Source organism: Cyprinus carpio, chromosome A7 (assembly GCF_018340385.1).
Source record: "Cyprinus carpio isolate SPL01 chromosome A7, ASM1834038v1, whole genome shotgun sequence".
Classification (NCBI taxonomy): domain Eukaryota; kingdom Metazoa; phylum Chordata; class Actinopteri; order Cypriniformes; family Cyprinidae; genus Cyprinus; species Cyprinus carpio.
Genome location: NC_056578.1, coordinates 22,726,040 through 22,743,468, shown reverse-complemented (window position 1 = coordinate 22,743,468; position 17,429 = coordinate 22,726,040). Strand labels below are relative to the sequence as shown.

The following is a 17,429-nucleotide window of genomic DNA, read 5'->3' as shown; positions in this document are numbered from 1 at the left end:
GAACCACCGTACACGTTTTATACTGCTCTTTGTGGGTTCAGTCAGGTCTCTTTTATCATAATGTGTCTGTGTATATTATAGATCAGTGATTGAACAGAACAAGAGCCTTAAATGTCAGAAGTCTGCCTCCATGTCAACACTCCTTCATTCCGGGACCACTGAATCTGTGCAACACCATAAGTTAATTTAAAGTTACATTATACCCTTATAAGAAATGTATTAGTTTAAATGAGTTTGATTTAAGTCTGTTAAGTCTGAGGCGATTGCCCTGAAACTGCTTTACATTTATTTTAGCATTGCATGACATTTTGGTGTGAAATACATAAATTCGGAAAAGAGAGCATTCAGTGATCAGTTGCACGGCATCCTAAATGATCTAGGAAGATGAAAAACAATTTTACTAATTTAACAGTTTACTGATAGGAAACTTTATGGCCTTTAAATTGCTAATTTTTCTTCTTCTTTCAAAGCATCTCAGCAGAATACAGTGGATTTGATAGCTGTGAAAAAATAAGAGCATCTTTGGTGCGTGTTGTAATCACCCTCAAAACTGTTATCATTCAAGTCACTGTTCCTTCTCTACTTCTGTATGGCAGGAACCTGGCATTTAATTTAATTTATTTAAACCAGAATTACATTATAAACAAGACACCTGCCTATTCTCACCTTCAAAACACAGAAAGAACTCCATGATCACACACTGATATCAACATACAAAGAATTCAAATTTATTTATCCATTTGCAGGTTTGATCACATTTGACCAAAGTGTTCATTTACTGTGTGGCAAAGGTGTTCTTTCAGCTTGGAAGATCACTCCTCATCTGATGAGCCTGTTTTTTCGATGACTTTCTTCATCCAGCGACGCATACGGAATAGATGTGTGTAGAATCCATATTTGCCATCGCGGTCACAGCCCTCACCCCACGACACGATGCCAATCTGATACCAGCGTTTATCTGTAGGACTCTGTGGGCAGTAATGGGTTTTAAAAGGACAAGATGTTCAAATATAGAGGTGTGAGTCCAACAAACAGAGCTTTATAGGTCACTGACAAGTCAAACTCGTTTGAGGAGAGAAAAGCATAAACACCATACCTTCATCACAAAAGGTCCGCCACTGTCTCCTTCACAAGCATCACCTCTTTTTGTATCATCTGGCTGGTAACCTATAAAACAAGAGATGACCTTGTTGTGACACCTGAGTGCAAAAGCATCACACAAGCTCTCAGCAAATGAACTGTCTAGTGTCTAAAACCAATTTAGAATATGAAGTATATTACCAGCACAGAACATGTTATCGGTGATGATGACCGAGGTGGAATTGCGGCACAAGTTCTGATCTGTAATGGGCAAGTGAATCTGTTGCAGCACTGATGGAAGATTGGTTGGGTTTGAGGACCACGATTCCCTCAGGTTCCCCCAGCCAGTCACACGGCCCTTGTAACCTGCAAACATCAAACTTCAGAGAGAAAATCTGTCAATTACAGCTATATGCATACTGTCAGTTTGTTCTAAAGTTATGCTAAAATGCTTTTTCCATACAACGTCATTCGCCAAGAAAATGTGTCCTTAGTAAGTTTCACCATAAATAAAGGTAACCAAATGCATAAAGGGGGTTAAAGGGGTTAGCATCATTATGGTGTGAAGTTTCAAAATCGGAATGAAATGAAAATCTACTTCTAAATGCATGTTATTAATCTTATTGTGAATGATTCATCCATGATTCATCAGACTTCTCAAATTGTTTAGTCTGCTGAAACTCCACCTGTTTCTTACAATTGACTGCTAACTTGCATTCATCTGCTTCCATCCAATCAACAACTTATGAGTAGAACCTAGTCCCTGCCCTACACGATTTTCTTTTCCAATAATCTTTTCACTTGTATAAACAGTATGGAACAATATATCGCTACATCTGTCTCATTGTAAATATATATCTATATTAAACTACTGTATTTTCTTACTTCTTTGCAATGCTCTTGGTGGGCAGACAAACAGGGTGGATCTCATTCGTAAAGGTAACAGGCTTCTTCATGTGCAAAAGAGCAATGTCTCGGTTCAGGTTTTCCTTCCAGTTATATTTAGGGTGGACAATGATTTCATCAATGGCCACAATCTTCTCAGTGCCCCTCTCATACCTGAATCAGAGAGAAACAGGGAAGGGTTAAAACAGCTTAACCTTCGGTAAACTGACGTTTCTAAATTACTTGGCATAAATAAAGTATGTATTTGTGAAAAGTCCAGTGGAAAGAAATATATACAGGTTTTCCAGAATTTTTTGAGGGCTCACTTGGTACGAGAGTGTTTTCCAAGGCGGACGATGATATCATTGATTGTGAAGTTCTTGTTCCACGGTGGGTAGAGAATGCAGTGGGCGGCGGTGAGAATCCATTCATCACTGATCAGACTGGCTCCACACAGCAGCTCCTGAGGACTACGCTTATACAGCATCACCTGCCTGCAAATAACAACAAACACATCATACAAAGTGCAGCATTAGCTGTCGAGATGATCAATAATGTCAAGATGTTTAAAAACAGCCTCTGTATTGTATTTACCATGGAGCACTGCCCATTTCAGCCTCCTCTCCTCCCACTATTCTGCTTCCAGAGTATGACATTAGCAGCTCCTTCTCGTTCTTATCTTCTTTGCTGATCTTCTCAAACAAGGGGCGCACTCCACAGTCTGACAAAAGACAGATTAATCATCTTAATTATCAGCTGATTTTAGAAGAACTCAAACTTCTAGTGATAACATCCACAAAACAGATGGGGAAAGTATCAAACTCATACCTTGTTCTCCATTGCCAAAGCTACGGGGGTTAAAGAAAGCTTTCCTTTTGTCTCCGAGAGTTGTTCTCTCTCTGCCTGAATCCTCGACAAACTTGTCCAAAGGGGCATCTGAGAGTTAATGACAAAGACCGAATGATGTTCAGTGTTGGCTTAGTGGTGTGTTTATAATTTATGTCTAATGCACTTAGGCTTCCTAAACATTTGAAAATGACATTTAATCCTAATTTAAAAACTTTGGTCCAGATGTCACTTTCAATGAAGGTTTTTGTTGTTAAAAGGGTTAGTTCACCCAAAAAGGAAAATTCAGTCATAAATGATGACAAAGTGTAAATTTTTGGATGAACTATCCCTTTAATGTATGTGTGTTTTTGTAGAAGGCAATACTGTTCACTTACCGCACATCTCGAAGTCACAGTAATCAATGGTAATGTTTCCACCTGCTACCTTTACATAGCACCAGGGACCCTCCATATCTCCATCTGGGTTTCTGCAGTGGTTCTTCACCAGCTGAACATGATGCAGTAACTCTTTCCCTTTAATTAAGGCCTGCACTTCTGCTGCGCTCCACTGCAGGCATGTGTGACCCCCCAGAGTCACAGACAAAACCCCTGTGTAGGTCTCCCCACTTCCATCTAGACAGTCTTCAGTCTTCAGGTAACGCTCTTCAGGTTTCACAGTAGGTGGTCGAGGAAGGGAAACAACAGTCTCACCTGAGGAGGAAAGAGTGAGATCATCAGGGCAGGTGGGCCAGCATAAATGATGGAATGGACATGTAGAAACTTTTTTAAACTGTATTTACACTGAAGCATAAAATGTGCCATAACCACAGGGCACAAATATGTGTCAGTTGCTATCAAATATGGTAATATGCATGTTTTAGTAAGTCAGCAGTCATTTAGCAGATCCACAACTACATCCGGTACACTTATTACTGCAACAATTTCCTCTGAGCAACCTGGTTCAACAACACAATGGTGATGGCTCAACTCTCTGGTTGCCAGCACAGAGCTTTAGTTATTGCACCACAGGACATTTTCTCTACCGCATTTTGTCACGCTGCAGGACTCCCTCCTGACTGTTGGGTCTCTTGTAAAACACCAAGGGCCTTCAATGCTCTTATCTGGGTTTCTGCAAAAGTTCTCCGGTAGCTTCAGCTGTGTCACATTAAATTCGCTAGGGGGGGGAACAAGACGGTCATAAGACAGAAGAGCTGCTTTAACATCACTGAAGGCTTGTAAAACTAAAAACATGAAAACAAAACAACCTTTTCTTTACTGAGAGCATTTGTGTTTTCTAATCAATCAACATAAAAAGATTAAAAATGGTTCAAAACAAGAACAACAAAAACAGCAGAAGTACATACTGAATCCTGTGGGGGAAGTTGCTTTTCCAGTACTGGCACGACTTTCCAGACTTAGTGACAGACGAAGTACCACCGTAGTTTTCACCAATATTAATGTAACAGTCTCCTGTCAATCACACATCCAACTTATAGTTTTTTTTTTTGCAACATAGAAACTAAAGGTTTTACCAAATATGTCTTTGTGTTACGAGAAGGACTCATTTTTAGTTTTACGGACATATTCTGTGTTATGTAAGTATGCATCCTCCTTACCCTCTGTTTGCACACATACTCTCAAACTGTTGATATTTTGTGGTGTTCGGGATAATTTTGTTCCTTCACACGCTGTGAAAAAAAAAAAAAGATTAAAAAAAAAACCCCTTAAAAATAACAGAGGTGCCAGTTCGGTAGCATCAGAACAATTTCATAAAGTTATACACATTTAATATTAAAAAATTGTTCAAATTTAAAGGATTGTCTCTTCCTCCAATGATATTTGTTCACAAACTGTCATTCATAAGGTATGTTTATTATTGCTAATGTTTTAATCTGTTACTAATCTTTTTCATTTGTAAATTGAGCAGGGAAAGGTCAGTGACAATGCACTTTGTCCCCTGTTCAATACAAACTGTTTACACAAAATGTTGTCACTGTTTACACTGAAACTTTCCGTAATGTGTTATATATATATATTCTTACCCATATATTTCGTCCAAAAAATCTCCTGTGAGGCAATGGAAGAAAAAAAAATTATGTAGTATACAATATTAGATAAAAAAAAAAAAAATAACAATAATTATACCACACTTAAAATATCTGTATAAAGATATACCATTAAAAAAAGAAATCATTAATTTAAACACTTCCATTTATTTTCAACTGCGGCTAATCTGTCCACAAGGGCATTGCTCACCGTTTTATCAGCCCTCTCGAATACTTCTCGAGCTTCCTCATGGTCACAAATCTCTTCCACACACTCTCTCTCCAGATTCCCAGGTTTTAACTCCTCAAAAACAGTGTTAGCCCTCTTTGCCCGAATGATCTGAAGGGCTTCCTTACTGTCGATGAACACTGAGGCACAAAAGTCAATATTTCTCCAAAAACATTTAGACTTACATGTAGAATCATCACATTATCATTTTGTTCTTAGCCTAAATCTCCGTTAATGCTCACCATTATGACACCATGTGAGTTGGAGAACTTGTCCAAGAAGTAGGGATAGTAGGAGAGTTGCTGGTTTTGCTCCCATTCTTGAGTACTGAGCCTGTAATCCTGAAAAAACTTGGAGCATCTCATCAAATCTTTTCACCCACTCAGTCAGAAAGCCCACAGCTAGAGTTACTGGAGTCACCAAGTTAATATTGAACTACCAAAGTTCAAAGAGAACAAACTGTCTGAACTCTTTTCACTCAAAAAAAAAAGCCACTCTTCTGTATCAGATCACCCTTATATCAATGTGTTACATTCTGTGCTTTATGAGGAACATGAATCACAGATATATTTAATGAAAACATGATGATACGCGTCATATCTCCAAAGCTATGTGAATTCATGCATAAGGATACAAATTTATACAAATTCTATTATTCATAACAAAAAAATCTTACAAGTCTGTTTAAATATTTCACACAGTGCTTTTTTTGGTTAAATATATTTTATTATTGAAATGTAGATGCATTTTTGGTACAGGCCATCAGAAATAGCTTTCATCATGAAATGATCTTCTCTGTGTAGCTGAAGAGCTCTGTTAGTGCTCTGCTTATAATCAGTCTGTACTTTATGTAAAATGTACAAACATAGCATTTCAACTTTCCTGTTAAGGTATAAATGATGTCCTCATTTTTAACTCCAATACAAAAGATATATCATGAACTTCCTCTTGTATTAGCTCATTTGCCAACCCAACTGTGTTTTGCTGATGTATTTGTACAATGTCTGTATAAACAGTGATGAAACAAGGTCCACTGCGCACAGGAGTCAATATTTACTGATACGTGCCACAAACCTTGCTAAAAATCAAAGAACAGCAAGACTTAAATTCAACAGAGCTTATACATTTATTTCACAAAGGTTGTTTGTGCTTCGGTGTGAGACATAATAGGAAGAGACAATATGTGAAATGGAAACACTTCAGTGTCACAGCCCTGTCTCTATTTCTACAGTCTCTGCCACTGAACCCAGACCATCCTGACCTTGTAAAATGACCAAACAATTATTAGCAACATGTTCTGGAACTACAATACAGCCACTGCTGGCATCATCTTCCTGCACAACTAGGCATTTAGCATTAGCTTCATGTTCCTGAAGCTCTATAGACTTAGAAGGCTGTTCTTGCACTACTATACACTTGGTATTTTCATCTGAGACAATAATCTCAATGATATCCTCACTTATCTCAATGCGTTCAAGCCCTTTTTCTGCTCCCTTTTCCAAAACAATTGTGCCACGGTGGTACACTCCAGAGTCCAAAATCACACCTTCTGGGCGAGACACCATAGTGAAATCCTCTGAGGCTTGAACGTACGCCACAGCCTGTCCCTCCTCCAAATTACTGCAGTCTGTCCTATCCTGCTCACCTTCTGCTTTCTGGCCTGACCTTTTGGGTCGACCTCGTGTCGGTAACGCATGTCCAGAGTCTGAGAGATGTTGGTGCGACTGCAGATGCCGCTGTAGACTCTGCATCATTGTGTATTTGGCTCCACACACCTGGCAAACATGTGGCTTCTCCTCCAGGTGAGACTTCAGGTGGCGCCGTAGCTTGGTTGCCATCGTGTACCCTTTCCCACATTGTTCGCATCTATAGGGTCTGTCTCCTGTATGCAGCCGTTCGTGGGCCCGCAGTGTGTGAGGGTCCCGTAGAGCCTTACCACACACGGGACACAGATACACCTCACCTGTGTGTGAAATCAGATGCCGGCGCAGTTCAGGCACTTGGGAAAAGCGCAGCTCGCAGTGGTCACACTGGTAGGGTTTCTCTCCCGTGTGGATGCGCATGTGTCCCAGCAGATTGCCACGTTGACGAAAGCTCTTGTTGCAGTGCTGGCAGACGTACGGCCGTTCTCCGGTGTGCAGGCGCATGTGGTTCCTCAAAGAACCAGAATTGGCCAGTTCTTTATTGCACTCTGGACACTTGACTTTGGGAGCCTGGTAGTCCGGCTCTTTTGACCTATGTACTTCCCTGTGGACGCGTAGCGAGGGCCGGCGAGCGAAAGCTTTTCCACAGATGTCACAGACAAACGGCTTCTCGCCTGAGTGAAGAACCTGGTGCTCCTTGAGGTCCCGTTTCAAGCCGTAGCTTTTGTCACAGTGCTGGCATTGAAAAGGCCTCTGACCGCGATGCATCAGCAGGTGGGCTTGAAAGCTCTCCTGCGAACTGTATGTTTTACCACACTCTGTGCATGCGTAAGGCTTCTGATCCTGATGTGTGAATCTGTGTTTCTTCAGATGGCACAGCTGAAAGAAGCTCTTGTCACACTCGTCGCATTTGTACTTCCTCTCTCGGATAATAAAGTGAGGAAAATCCCGCTCGGTTTGCTCTGCGCTGGAGTCCTCATTAGTATACAACGTCTGCATCGTGTTGTCTTTGTCATCCGAGAGCTTCTTCTTGCTGCTTAGGTCTGACCTGTTTTTTGATTCTTGTCGTTTGTAGATATGCATGGTTGACGAGTGCACTTTTCGAGGTTTAGCGGCAAGGCGAGAGCTGGCTCTCAGGCTTCTTTCTGGCTTCAAATGTTCTGATGAACTCTGGGCTTGTGATGTACTCATACTAATGCTCGGAATCTCTTCTCTAGCAGGACGCTTCTCGCTCTGCTCAGCTTCAGTCTCCACATGTGCCTCATCCACCCCATTCTGCTCCATGACACTGGAATCACAGCCTATAGACTCCTGCACAAGATTTTTCTCCTTGATTGGAGGTTTTGTAACCTCTTGTGAGACACTTTGAACAGGATCTGTTAGAATACAAAAGTTTCCACATTTCCTAATAAAAAAAAAACATTATATCATGGACCTCTTACATAGCGCAAATATTATGTATAAACTCACCTGAAAAGCCTGAGAGGTGATCTAAAGCGATGGCCTCTAAAGCATCATCTTGTTCTCTGTTTGGTGTACTACTAATTTCACAGGCTTTTACTTCCAGTACTTCTTTTTCAAGAGGGGCTTTCTGTTGATCTTTCCAGAGGAGCAGTTCTGTTCCTGGCTGAATGTCCCGACAGACCTTGAGGCCTAATTTTCCATCCACCTCGAGCACACTGACATTGCTCTCTTCTTCATTTTGAGCGCTGCAGGCAAACCTGTGGAGGCAATTAAACAAGTCTGATTCTGTGATGTCTTGATGTGCAACTTAGTAATTGTACTAAATACAATAATAAATGAATTCTGGGTGAACTTACCTCATCCAGTAGATTTCATCTGAGATTTCACATTTGAACACATTATGGCATGCATGTTGCAACCCCTGGATAATAAGAACATTGGGGCTATTACTCACTTACAGTAAACAGTTAAAAACAGCAACAGCTTATGTAATGCAAAAACTGGAAGGCCGGTGTCCTGCAGAGTTTAGCTCCAGCTTGCCTCAACACACCTACCTGGAAGTTTCAAGTATATCTAGTAAGAGCTTGATTAGCTGGTTCAAGTGTGTTTGATCAGGGTTGGAGCTAAACTCTGCAGGACACCAGCCCTCCCGGACCGAGTTTGGTGATCCCTGTACTAAACAAACAAACCTTTATTTCAGCTGTATGGTGCAGAATGAAATCAGAAACACACTGCTATGCGTACCTCAGCTTTTTCCTTCCTGATTATTCTGTCAGGTTCCTCCAGACCAAGCAGGGTGCCTTTCTCTAGCACGCGCCCAACACACCACAGACCCAGCTGTCCATCTTCGGCCAGAGAAGGACCCAGGGTCAGCCCTCGTGGTATTGATCTCAGCACACGGTGAATGGAGTCTCTCATGTTCCCAGAGTCTTTATCCCTTCCACTTCCTGCAGCCACTAGATAAAAACACAGGACAATTAGACAAGGTGGTACTTTCACACTCTCATTTTGAAAACTGTCTGTCGCTCAGAGAATTATGTGATAAAAATGTTAATTTTTCATTAAACTATTTTCCCCTCTATTATATTTCTATTCTTTTGCTTTTTTTTCAGATTTATCAAAAAGATTTCTCTCTTCTTACTTAAGATTTCTAATTTTTTACTGTTTGAAGAAAAGCCTATATTAATTTATTATGGTTTTACAGTAATAACCACAAAGGTAGTAACTACTAGTAATTTTTGTACTGTGAATGTCACAGTTAGATACAGTACAAATTAATACAAATGAAAACTAGTTGATATACGAATTAATGCAGTTCCTAAATTGTAAATGCACATTTATATATATATATATATATATATATATATATATATATATATATATATATATATATATATATATATATATATATATATATATATAAATGTGGTCAATTCAAGACTTTGGTACCCTTTTATGTGATAATTCTGTTTGTAAGTTTATAAAGCAATGTGCAGTTTGTAAACTAGAAAGAATTATGGGAGAGCAGCGCTAGCTGACGACAAAATATTCGAAGTTCAGTATTATTGTCCAATGCGTTCCATCGTTCATAAGTGCAATAAAACATTATGGAGTAACGCGCAATGTCCTATAGATCTCCAGCAAATATTGTTTTTGTTGTATGTCTATAAAGCTTCTTCATAGATACAGAGTGTGCCAAAAACCAGCGTTCGTCTAGAAGGTATCTGGTTGAATCTGAAAACATAAGCATGAGCATAAATACTTTTTCAACCAACTCAGGGCTATATTTCCTCTGCGCATTGGCCACTCGAAGGTGTTTATCCATCCAAAACTCCGGGAAAATTATCGTTCTCCAGCCAACGGTGCACCGACCGGAAGTCAGGTAGCTGACTGTAACAGAGAAACGGTTCCCTGTAGAAACAGCTACCGCTGCTCTACATGCAGACAAACTTTCTAGCACAAGGTGGCGCTAGAGACACATCTCCGCTTCACACAGAGGCACACAGCTAGAGCACAAGGCACAGACACAGCACAGTCCTCGTGGGCGTTTTGACAAAAAGACTAGCCCCCGGTTTCACAGACAAGTCTTTAAGCTCGTCCCTGACTAAAATGCATGTTCGAGCTGTCTCACCTGAAAATTATCTTGCTATATCTTGAAATATGTCAGTGTCGTTGTTCTGTGTCAAGATGCACATCTAAGGCATTTTTGTAAAAGTTGCTTAAACACCTTAATTTAACTAAGGCCTAGTCCTGGCTTAAACTAAGCCTCGTTTGTGAAACCGGGCCTAGAGGTTAATAAAGTATAAAAGACCACGATATTCTGATGTAGTGTTTGTATTTTAAAGCTTTCATGCTGGCTATTCACAATTTGCCCACAGTGTCAGTACAAATGCAGGACATAGCAGATTACTAAGATCTACTGATTTATCATTCTACATGTTATAAATTAAAGTTCTGACTGGCATGACATTAATTTCCTTACAATACACCAGCACAGTAACTTGTCCATGCCACTAGAGCCTATCAGAATCTATACTATATCTTTTTGCAATGCCATTAGAGTTGTAGTAGCCGTTTGTCAACAAACAAAAAGAAATTAAACTTAAATCAAACTTTCAAACGACAACTTCTAGCACCCTGGGCAGGTGATGTACGCAGGCAAGAAATGAAATCATATTCAAACTGGATTCAGGGTTGTGGCTGGTTTATTTGTTCCAACTGAGCAAACAATACAGCATCTCTCGTGCTGGTAAAAAACCATATGCCCATCACCCAGGTGCTACAGGCCATCTCCTACTTCCTACCTATATTTACCTTTACCTGTGCCCACTACCGCCCTCAGGTGTCTAAATCAAATATTGTAGTTATTAAACTAACCAAAAATAAAGACTAAACATATAAATAAAAACAATTAACTAAACAAACAAACAAAAGAATATTACCAAATATAGATTACTAATATAATCAAATCATAATATTAAACAAATTAATTAACAAATTAGAACTACTGAAAGCAAACTAATGTAGCTCCAACAAGAGTAAAGAGCCTTTAAAATAATAAATGAATGCATACATATTTCATTTTAATAAAAAGCACAGGTATTTTCCTTCATCTGCTCCCCAGTATTCAGTCTAGATGAGGTTACAGTGTTAGTTTAGGATACTGCTACATCAAGGATGCAATTTCAGATTATTTCACTGTTTGCTACTTTTGTATCAAAAGTTTCAAACATATGCTACATGCATTTTGAAGATTTCAAGAAAGTGAACTGACGGTAATTGACTTTGAGATTATGTGAGCTGTCCTTGTTTGTTTTGTAATTCTGTAATAGAGAGACCTGAGCAGAAGAGTAGGCTAATGCACGAAACATATTTTGCAGAAATATATGTTACAGTAATCTAATATGCCTGAACAAGTTTGTGCCAGAAGCCAGATTTTCCTTTTGTTATGCTACCTGAAACAGATGTTGCAGTGGGATTTGTAAAGGCTAGCTGGGTGTCCAGTATGCATTAGGTGACCATGACTGCTGTAATGGCTGGCTTTAATCACAGCAGCTAGCAGCTAGCAGCTAGCAGTGCCACTTATATGGCACTTACAATGGAAATGGATGATGTGCAGAAATAAAAGTTTTTGTCAGTTTTTGACCGAATATACACATGTGTATATATTTAAGATATATATATATATATATATATATATATATATATATATATATATATATAAATCAATATATATATATATATATATATATATATATATATCAGAATCAGAATCAGAAAGAGCTTTATTGCATACAAGGAATTTGTTTTAGTGACATAAGCTTCCAGTACACAGAGACAACAACAACAAAAAACAAAACAAACCAAAACAAAAAAACAAACAAATTGCAAATAAATAAATTGTATGAACAGTTGTGCTATAGATGACAATGGATTAGAATAGAGCAAGATGCAGAGATGTACTTGGATGGAGGGGTTACAAATAAATATAAGAATATTGCACATTTTTTGCATAAGTGGGGAACATTTAACTGTTCATGAGGTGGATTGCCTGGGGGAAGAAACTGTTCTTGTGCCTGACTGTCCTGGTATTTGTGGCTCTGAAGTGCCGGCCAGATGGCAAAAGTTAAAAAAGGGGGGTAACTTGGATATGAGGGATCCAGAGTGATTTTCTGAGCCCTTTTCCTCACTCTGGATGTATACAGTTCTTGAAGGGTGGGCAGGGGAGCACCAATAATTCTTTCAGCAGTCCGAACCGTTCTCTGTAGTCTTCTGATGTCTGATTTTGTAGCTGAACCAAACAATATATATATATATGTGTGTGTGTGTGTGTGTGTGTGTGTGTGTGTGTATTCATACATATAAATATACACAGTACAACCACATATATTATGTAAACACAAACTTTTATTTTGGATGTGATTAATCATGATTAATCGATTTGACAGCACTTTTACATACACATACATACATACATATAATGCGTTTTTTTTTTTTTTACTTTTATGTGCTTTTGACAATAATATCCACCAAAGTAGAGCAGTTTATTGTGTCAGAAGACACATCCAGTCACAGTGAATGTGTTAAGCAGCTAATTCTTTAATTGCTTACTTGCCTCTGCATTGAAATCCTATCAGTTTGTTTTCTTGAAGATCAATCTGTTTCTGTTTTTTTTCCCTCTTCATTAGCTCTGTTACTTTCCCCATATCCTGTTATCCTCTTATCTCTGTCTCCTTGTGCCAGTTATTGATCTCTCTACTCTGGTAAAAGTGATTGTTGAATTGTTACTGCTAAGGACTTGCACATTTTGTGTCTGTTAGTTTTGAGTTGATTGTTGAGGATGAAGAGATGGTCTGAACTGATGTTTCTAAACCTTGATGTTGTTCAGCAGTCCTTCCTTTCTAAATTACCAGCCAGCCCTCGTGATGAATGCAGAAAGGATCTCGATCACTCAGCCTTCTCACGTCACCGTGGCAACATGACCAGTCTAACCCAGGAGAGGCTCAGAGGGCAGACTGGATGTAACACGCACACATGACCCGGTCGCTTCAAGCTGTGATTTGTTAAACATGTAGCAACCTTCATTCACAGGTTTTATGGTGGCTTGAATGAAGAGAGAACACATTCTCATATAACATCACATCTTTCTGTACATTTAAGAAGGAGAAAAATGGTGTGCAAAGGACCTGATTTTTTAATCAGAGTTCATTATCATCTGAATGGAGCTGCAATAGTGTTGTGAATCAAGATTGTGTCCATGCATGCTTGTGTTAAAGGAATAGTTCAGCCCCAAATAAAAATTCTCACCCTCAGGTCATCCAAGATGTAGATGTTTCTTCATCGAAACAGATTTGAAGAAATTTATCATTACATCACTTGCTCATCAATGGATCCTCTGCAGTGAATGGGTATCGGCAGAATGAGAGTCCAAACAGCTAATAAAACATCACAATAATCCACAAGTAATACACATTACTCCACTTCATCAATTAACATCTTGTGGAGCAAAACGCTGCATGTTTGTAAAAACAAATCCAACATTAAGGCTTAACTTCTGGCCAAAATAACTTGCCATAACACTTCATCCAGTGAAAAAGTCCGTACCCTGTTGTCATCTCACATCAAAATCCACTGACATTTGTTTATAACTGTTTTGATCTGTGCATATTTCTCTCCTGATTTAGAGATGACTACATTTCATTGGAGAAAGCAGTATTATTGATAGAGGTATTTTGGTCAGAAGCGACGAGTTAAAATTAAAATGCCTTAATGGTGGATGTGTCAATTGATGGACTGGAGTCATGAGTCTCTCATACTGAGAACTCTTCTTATGTTTTTAGCATAATGATACATTTAATAGGTAATAGCCCAAATACATCTGTTTTTACCTTTGTGGTATTTGTATCTTTATAAAAATGCTGCAGATGAAATATTAAAGACATTAGTTAAATTAGACGGCATACTGAATTTAACACAGATTTAAAAAACGAGGCTGTGAGGGATAGACTTACAGTCTTTACAATGACACATGCTATATAAAGATCATATATCAAAACTTTTATGCAGTATGTGTGTGTATATATATATATATATTTACAGTAGATGACAATACAATCCATTGGATGCACTGTACTTCTATCTCTCACAGCTTCATTTTTACTCCTGTTAAAAAATTAAATATAACACTAGGTCTTAACAAATTACATGAAACATTTTTCCTCAGGTTAGATACTGATTATTGAATAGAATCATACTATGCATTGACACACTTATTGGTTTTGAATGAATCGGTTGAATGAATAACTCACTCATAAAGATTGTCACCACTTCCTGAAGTAACGTAATGTAACCTGCAGAAAGAGTCACTTTCTGAATTCCCACCACTAATGGATATACTGACAGTCTGTCAGGAACACACAGATACAGACAAGCGGAGTGATGGAAACAGTGAGAAGTCCCAGTACTGTTATATATCAGCACTCAAATGCTGAAATCAAATTTGAGGACCAGAACTAACTGTTGTAAAATCCTAAATATAATTTTCAATTTTACAACATAACATTTAACTACGGTTTCACTAAATCCTATGGCCTAGTGGTTAGAGAGTTTGACTCCTAGCCCTAAGGTTGTGGGTTCGAGTCTCGGGCTGGCAATACCACGACTGAGTTGCCCTTGAGCAAGGCACCGAACCCCCAACTGCTCCCCAGGCACTGCAGCATAAATGGCTGCCCACTGCTCCGGGTGTGTGTTCACGGTGTGTGTGTGTTCACTGCTGTGTGTGTGCACTCTGGATGGGTTAAATGCAGAGCACGAATTCTGAGTAAAGGTCACCATACTTGGCTGAATGTCACTCTGTTTCTGTATACCGGCTGATACCACAGAAATTTAGCAATATTAAACAGGCCACAAAGAGGAGCGAAAGAGACAGAAGAGTTGATACAAAGCAGTACAGTGTTTTTTCTCTCCCTGCTTGAGAGCAAAATTTCACTCAGCTCAGCATCAGAAAGAAACATTTTCTAGAGCAGCTTTTCCCTCCATCTATATTTCATGTGTGGTTTCTTTGGGAAGAAGATGGTTTTGTTCAAAGCAGTGTTGTGGTCAGGGTGAATGAGGACAGTGCTTTTAATGCTGTCCATGCTGGGCAAGGGAAGTAATGAGCTGTAATTTTGTGGTTCTCTCTCTCTCTCTCTCTCTCTCTCTCTCTCTCTCTCTCTCTCTCTTTCTCTCTCTCTCAATTCAATTCATGTGAGCTTTATTGGCATGACTTGCACAGTGTTGCCAAATCATTGACATATAATACATAAACAAAACAAGAATAGATCTATAAATCAGTAAGTAAATAATTACATTAATATTTTTTTTTATTAACTTAAAAAAAAAAACCCTTCATACTATGTACTACAACATGTAGATGTAAAAAATAAAAATAAAAACTTTAGTTTTGTGCACTGGCTGACTCTCTTCGTTTGTGACATGCTGACATGCGGTGTTTTGCTGCTGTAGCAATCATGCTGGAATTTTCTCCTAAATATAACTTAATATTTCTGCATTTGAGAACGCCATAAAAATTTGGTTGTATTTCTTGGAATGTAGGGAATTATGCAGCTCTAATGTTGTGGTAATAATCACAATGCAGTAGGAAATGTTCTCGTCTCTGTCTGTGCCGTCCTCGCTCTACAGCCAGACAGTGATCACTCAGTCTGTACCTTGTTAGTGCCTTTCTCAATTTGTGCTCTTTTACACAGCTCTGCTGGTTTATAATCTCTTTTCAGGTGTAAATAGAGCTCCATCTTCTTTTGTATTTTAGTGGCATCTTTCCAACAGGCAATGTAATTTTCTTTTTGTAACTGTGTGATTTGGTTGGGCCACATTGTGCTGTGCTGGTTTGGGTGTAGTTTGAGCACCAGCTGTAAAAGGGCGCTCCTCTGCAGGGCTTCAGCCTGGTATGAGCTTGGCTCATTGCATTTCAGATGCTGGTAGAATTTCAGAGCTCTTTTTTGAATACCAATTAATAATGGGTATTGTCCTAATTCAGCTCTGCACGAATTGTTTGGGGTTGCTCTGTTTACTTTTAAGATGCTTTTACAAATTTGTGAATGCATAGTTTTGATTTTTTTCCCATTTAGAGAAATATTGGGTTTTAGGGGTCTCCATATCTTGCTGCAATAAAGAGCAATTGGTTCGATTAATACTTTTAGGATTTTGAGCTAGGTTTGGACTGGAATTTCATGTTGAATTGTATTTTTGGTCATGTAGAAGACCCTCATTGCCTTTGCTTTTAGTTCATTCACAGCCAGATTGAAGTTCCCTGTTGAACTGATTTTTAGTCCCAGGTAGGTGTATTCATGGGTGTGTTGGAGGACCTGGTTTCCTGCTCTGAAGGTGTATATATCTTCCCTACACCTGGATCTATTTTGAAAAATCATTATTTTTGTTTTTGCTAGGTTGATTTTAAGAGTGCATGTTTGACAGAACAAACTCTCTCTCAGTACATTTAAATGAACGTGTTTTATTCTCCATAAATACATTTGAATTAACTTTAGATATGTGTTGTGTATAACTAGGAAAGAGTGATGAAAATCCTTTCCACAGGTCATTCTCTCCACTGTTTCACATGATCAGAAACATATTTATGTGAATTTACTTCTGAGTTCATTTAATCTGAAGAACTCATTGTTTTGAAGAGCACAACCCTGATCAATAAGCTTGTTGTCAGTGGTCAGCCATAATTTTTCACTCAGTCCTTCTGAAATAAGGACAGAAACAGACAAAAGACATTTGTCATGTGACTTGTAGTGTGTTCTCTCATTCATTCATACACACACACACACACACACACAGCTCCTCCGGGAAGAGCGAGCCAGCAAAATAATTTTTAACTCTGGCAGGGCAATATCAAGCAGGTGGGAGTTTGTTTTTTTTATCAGTGGGATTATGTAAGAAGCTCATCAGTGATGCATTGCAGTTACCGCTGGTATCCTGTGCCATTTTCAAGGCTGCCGAGCAGACAGACAGTGGACTCGTCCATTCTGATTATACAGACTACTGTGCTCTGTCGTGCCCACCAATAACCACACAGAACACATTAATGTCACCTGTTATGCAACAAGACACTATTTATATGTGAGATGAGAGGGAGAAATAAAAGGCAAAAGAAAGATTACTTTAATATGCTGTGATTCATTTTGTTTTCCATTCTTGCTCTCTGTCTTTCTCTGATATATTTCTCAGTGTGTGTTCATTTGCACTGATTGTG

General features: G+C 38.9%; 2 protein-coding genes across 3 annotated transcripts; both read right to left on the bottom strand.

Moving 5' to 3' along the window:
- Positions 1-706: 706 nt before the first annotated feature.
- Positions 707-5,515, bottom strand: LOC109081878 (prothrombin-like). Its single transcript, XM_042760406.1, has 14 exons — positions 5,309-5,515; positions 5,049-5,206; positions 4,835-4,859; positions 4,409-4,480; positions 4,157-4,262; positions 3,836-3,966; positions 3,189-3,503; positions 2,794-2,901; positions 2,560-2,686; positions 2,292-2,459; positions 1,966-2,139; positions 1,282-1,460; positions 1,097-1,167; positions 707-968 (listed from the first exon to the last, which is right to left on the bottom strand). Exons 1-14 carry the CDS (start codon positions 5,424-5,426, stop codon positions 813-815), a joined length of 1,908 nt encoding a protein of 635 aa, XP_042616340.1. The 5' UTR covers positions 5,427-5,515; the 3' UTR covers positions 707-812.
- A 658-nt stretch (positions 5,516-6,173) lies between these two features.
- LOC109055201 (zinc finger protein 408-like) lies at positions 6,174-10,096 on the bottom strand. Of its 2 annotated transcripts, none has more exons than XM_042760404.1 (5): positions 9,949-10,096; positions 8,918-9,129; positions 8,530-8,594; positions 8,180-8,430; positions 6,174-8,085 (listed from the first exon to the last, which is right to left on the bottom strand). In XM_042760404.1, exons 1-5 carry the CDS (start codon positions 9,971-9,973, stop codon positions 6,272-6,274), a joined length of 2,367 nt encoding a protein of 788 aa, XP_042616338.1. In that variant the 5' UTR covers positions 9,974-10,096; the 3' UTR covers positions 6,174-6,271. The 2 variants fall into 2 exon arrangements, with proteins under 2 accessions (XP_042616338.1, XP_042616339.1); XM_042760405.1 differs by having other exon boundaries at positions 9,936-10,085.
- Positions 10,097-17,429: the final 7,333 nt, after the last annotated feature.